This window comes from Pundamilia nyererei, unplaced genomic scaffold (genome assembly GCF_000239375.1).
Source record: "Pundamilia nyererei isolate P.nyererei 1_Seehausen unplaced genomic scaffold, PunNye1.0 scaffold00011, whole genome shotgun sequence".
NCBI lineage: Eukaryota > Metazoa > Chordata > Actinopteri > Cichliformes > Cichlidae > Pundamilia > Pundamilia nyererei.
Window position 1 is genome coordinate 1,743,268 of NW_005187412.1, and position 4,861 is coordinate 1,748,128.

The following is a 4,861-nucleotide window of genomic DNA, read 5'->3' on the forward strand; positions in this document are numbered from 1 at the left end:
TTTTTTTTTGCTTCACTTAATCTTCCCAATGTTTTATCTGCTATTCCTGTTAGTCCCTGGTCAGTTCATGCCATTACAACTCCAGGCACGGACTCCCATTTCTCCCCACATTCTTCCTAAGATGTTATCATTTTCCCATTGCATATAGCTAAAAGGTTATATTAGTTTATTTCATATAGATTAAATCTCCCATTATCTGAGGGACAATTTCCCCATAAACATAGATAATAGGAATTGTAAACTTTAACATAAATAACTGTTTAGTGTAAAACTGTTGTTGTTGTTTGCTACATTTTCTTATCAGTCTTGGGCAAATTACAGCAATGTCTGGAACAAGTCTTTAATAAACACATTAAAAAATGATTCTTGTTTGTTATTGTTAATATTCCTCGTCTACTTTTACAGTGTAAGACAAGCACCTGAATCTGTGTGCTTACATACAGTGGCTTGCAAAAGTATTCGGCCCCCTTGAACTTTTCCACATTTTGTCACATTACAGCCACAAACATGAATCAATTTTATTGGAATTCCAGGTGAAAGACCAATACAAAGTGGTGTACACGTGAGAAGTGGAATGAAAATCATACATGATTCCAAAAATTTTTTACAAATAAATAACTGAAGAGTGGGGTGTGCGTAATTATTCAGCCCCCTGAGTCAATACTTTGCAGAACCACCTTTTGCTGCAATTATAGCTGCTAGTCTTTTAGGGTATGTCTCTACCAGCTTTGCACATCTAGAGACTGAAATCCTTGCCCATTCTTCTTTGCAAAACAGCTCCAGCTCAGTCAGATTAGATGGACAGCGTTTGTGAATACCAGTTTTCAGAGCTTGCAGCAAAAGGTGGTTCTACAAAGTATTGACTCAGGGGGCTGAATAATTACGCACACCCCACTCTTCAGTTATTTATTTGTAAAAAATGTTTGGAATCATGTATGATTTTCGTTCCACTTCTCACGTGTACACCACTTTGTATTGGTCTTTCATGTGGAATTCCAATAAAATTGATTCATGTTTGTGGCTGTAATCTGTCAGCATGTGGAAAAGTTAGAGGGGGCCGAATACTTTTGCAAGCCTCTGTAGGTCAGCTGTCTTGTCATTTGAGAACCCCAAAGACTTAATGAATGTTGTCATGATCTTAACGGGTAAGAATAACTCAACCGTGATAAATGATACACAGTCAACTTAATCATCACAGACTGTATTTGCAAGCTGAAAATATGAGTTACCTTTACTATGGTTTAGGTCTAGCTTTTAAAATGTATTTAAAACAAAATCAAATCAGGTGTACAACAGCCATGACTCTTAACTCTGTAGTTCACTCAAATTTATCCTCTCATTTGTGAGGTTAAGATAGTAACCATGAACAGCAGCATCCACAATTTGAGTCCCAGTGATGACCTTTATTATATCTCTCTCTTCCTTTATTTCCTGTTTGATTTTTAATTGCATTTGCTATTTATTATGGTGTTAGCCAAAGTTAATTATTATATCTATAACTGAGACTTATCTTATGTTGAATAATCACAAATAGTAAATTAAACAAAGTTATTGTTGTTACAATGTCAGTTTCTGAACTCAAAGGTTTAATCTGCTCCCTTGACAACTGAGGGCCATAATTGCTGTCTTTGTGGTTACTGTATCAGTTGCTGAAGTAAGAAGCCATAAGGGAAGAATGGAGGTCTTAAGCTTCACCAACAAACTCCAAAAGTCAGAGAATTACAAGTGGTGTAGGCTTTAGCTCTCTTATAAGTCATTGTCACAGATTGTGTGGTGGCCTGTGCAATGAATAACATCAAAACAACTGGAAAATAGTGCATTTATTTTCATAACTGCACACATATGTAACCACAGTTTTTGTTTTTGTTTTGTGGAACTGTTTTTGCTGAAAAATCCCTGTGAACTTGGGCGGAATAATGTGACAAAATTGCACATCCATGTCAAAAGATTGGAAGTAGATGAGAATATTGTTTTACATTTTTTTTGTGCAAACACAAGCACAACGGAAAATACATTGCAGAATGTTTAACTGGAACATTTCAGATTCTTATCTAGACATTAGATGTGAAATTTGCACTTTAGCTCCAGTCGCTGCTGTGAATGTGGCCAAAACAGTTATGCAGGTTTAAAATCTGGCAAACAATATGCCGATGCATGTGATGAGAGCAATCAGTCTGTGTAATGTGATCTATTCAAATGAGAGAAACAAGCCTCTGAAATGTAATGTCTGATGTGATTATGACACAGTCATCATCAGCCATCGGTGTCATTGTTGCTTCAAATAAGTGTTGAATGTTAGAACATTACGTCTATTTCAATGAACAGAGAGATCTCAAAATTGTGTGATGCATCTGCTTTTTGTTTGATTTTATTGGAAAGAAATCAAAATTGAACCTAAACTGTCATAACAATTATACATATTTCTTGGCAGTGCATATAGTACATGAACTCTTTCTATAGTCTCCAGCATCACTTTTCATTCAGTGTAGTGCTTTATTTCTTTACTGACATCAAAAAGTCTAAAGTAATGCTTACTTCAAATAACACTGTCTTCTTCTTTTTTTCTGTTTGCTTTGTCTCTGCTTCTTTACTTTCTCTTTTCTTTTTTTCTCTTGTTTTCTTTTGCAACTTCTGCTTGGCTGCATGATCTGCCTTGATGTTTGCTCTACAACAGAAACAAAAGGTTAGTAGATTTTTTATTTTTTTTTTATTTTTTATTTTTAATTATTACTTGCTTTTCTTATCTTGCAGCATCAGTTTTAGTTGGTCCCAAACTAATTTCAGATATGTTACTGTGGGAGTTTGTGAAATTGTAACCTGCATGTTAGTCATGCACTGAGGGATTTCAATTGATCTGTTAAAGAGGCACAACCCCCATTACTACTTGCACCTGTATAATTGTATAAAAGTGCATGATGCTGACCTGACCTTTCTGAGCAGTATTTCTCCCCTACATTTTTTCTATTTTATTTTTTTTATTATTTACTTTTTTTTATAAAAGCTATTGAAACTTAAAATGTTTTATATCTAGTTAAATCTGACAAACATTTGAAGTTGGGATTGTCTTGTACATTTTACTAAAAGTAAAAGCAGTTAATCATTATTATGATGCAGATTTGAAGACTGTAGTTTGTTCGTATTTTTACTCTTCGTACTCACCAGTGTTAAAGATAAGTCTTTGCAGGTAGGTAGTAGCTAATCTGAAGTATTTCGTGTTGCTCAAAATACTTGTTAGCCTGTTGGTTTAACATGAAGAGCCTCTTCTAACGCCTATAAAACTCTGTCTGTGGACCGTGTTACATGTGTTGCCAAAGCAACCACAGACTTGGATTTATTATGCGACCTTGTAAAGTTAAGTTGTAACATCATCCTTCAAGAGTGTAGACCTCCAGCCAGTGTTTTAACTCTGTGATTGATCGGTGAATTATTATCCAAGGAACTTGTGTAATTTTAGAAATTGCGTCAGTCTAAATGGAGTCTTTTAATTTTACAGTGAATTTAGTTTTAACTTGCCATCAGCAGTAAAGAGAGAAATAGTTTAGAAAAGTAGATGATTTAGTTTTATAAGCAAACACTATAACTTCAAATCTCCCTCCAATTTTTGATATATCGAATGCTTGCGCAGTGCATTCCCCTTTGGGGTGGTTGTATTGACATAAATAGTTGTAATATCAAAGGACTAAGATTTATTTATTTATGTTTTTAACATTTGATGAACTCAGAGTAAAAAAGACTTCTTTGTACTGTGCCTTTTACTTACTTGGACAGACAAGAAGAAAAAGCGGAGAAACAAACAAGCAAATGTACTGAGTGGGCAAGCAGAGAAGGAGCTGACAGCTCTCAAAAGTGTTGGCAATTTCTGTGATTTCACGGATAGCCTCTGGAGAAGCTCTTTGAGAGTATCAGTGTCAATAGATAGAGATAAAACATGTATAACATGGCTTTCCTTTGGGTGTTAGTGAGAAGACAAGGTGAAAATCACAGAACATATTCCAGTCGCTGGCAGGTGGGGAATTAAGTACTATGAGGAACATGTCCTCTTTTTACTGCACTACTCATGTCTCATCTGTTTGTTGTTGCAGCTCCTGGATCAGCCAGCAGTGATGGTAATTTTTTAAACATAATGGGCACTAGTTAAAACAAACCTGTAGAGACCTGCCTTTTTGGTATTCAGTTGGATGTGGTTAAATGTTTGTTTTCATAAAATGAACGATTATTTCTTTGAGAAGTAAACTGGGAATGACTAAATTAGTGGTGCTGGTTTTTTTACATCATAAACTAAGCCAGGCTTAGGAAACACTAATATATTTTATTTCAATAAAGGAATATATTAATAATAAAAGCTAAGCCTACATGGTTGGATCAGCCATATTGTTAGGTCCATAATTTGTTGGACATTTGTTGGGCATTTTTTTGTAATTTGCCACTGTTCAGCACCAGTGTTTTTTTTTTTATTGGTGTTTTTTTTTCTTCTTTTTCCCCCACACAGCCATGATGTAATTAAAGCTGAAATGCAGACTTTGTGCTTTAATTGAAGGAGTTAAGGAATTCTAAACACTTTTGAGTGTTTGAGTGTGCTCAAATGTAATTGTACAACTGATTTATAAACAGTTTCATGGTCAGGTGAGGTCTATTCCCTTGGTGATAAACGACAAATTAAACAGATAAAAGTTCTGGAGTGTTAAGTTGCACTTGTTAGTTGTTCATTAAAGAGATGCTGGTGCAAGTGAAGGAGGCCATCGCGTAGCTGAAAAAACAAAATGAGCAAAATGAAAAAGGAAAATGTTTAGGAGTGGTCATGAATAGAAATGGTGAGTTTGTCAAACCACGGGCTATACTCAGGAACAAGAACGCCAGATCA

At 35.1% G+C, this 4,861-nt stretch overlaps 1 protein-coding gene across 7 annotated transcripts in view; it reads left to right on the forward strand.

Annotated features, from left to right (window-relative positions):
- The window catches only part of LOC102195833 (protein diaphanous homolog 3), a 166,274-nt gene that overhangs the window by 47,668 nt on the left and 113,745 nt on the right, over positions 1-4,861 (forward strand). For 5 of the 7 annotated variants that reach the window (XM_005724171.1, XM_005724176.1, XM_005724174.1 and 2 more), the window contains one exon: positions 2,675-2,683. The exons of the other annotated variants lie outside the window; for them this stretch is intronic. In XM_005724171.1, coding sequence (XP_005724228.1) covers positions 2,675-2,683 — 9 coding nt within the window. The remainder of the gene's footprint in view (positions 1-2,674; positions 2,684-4,861) is intronic. 7 annotated transcript variants of the gene reach the window in all.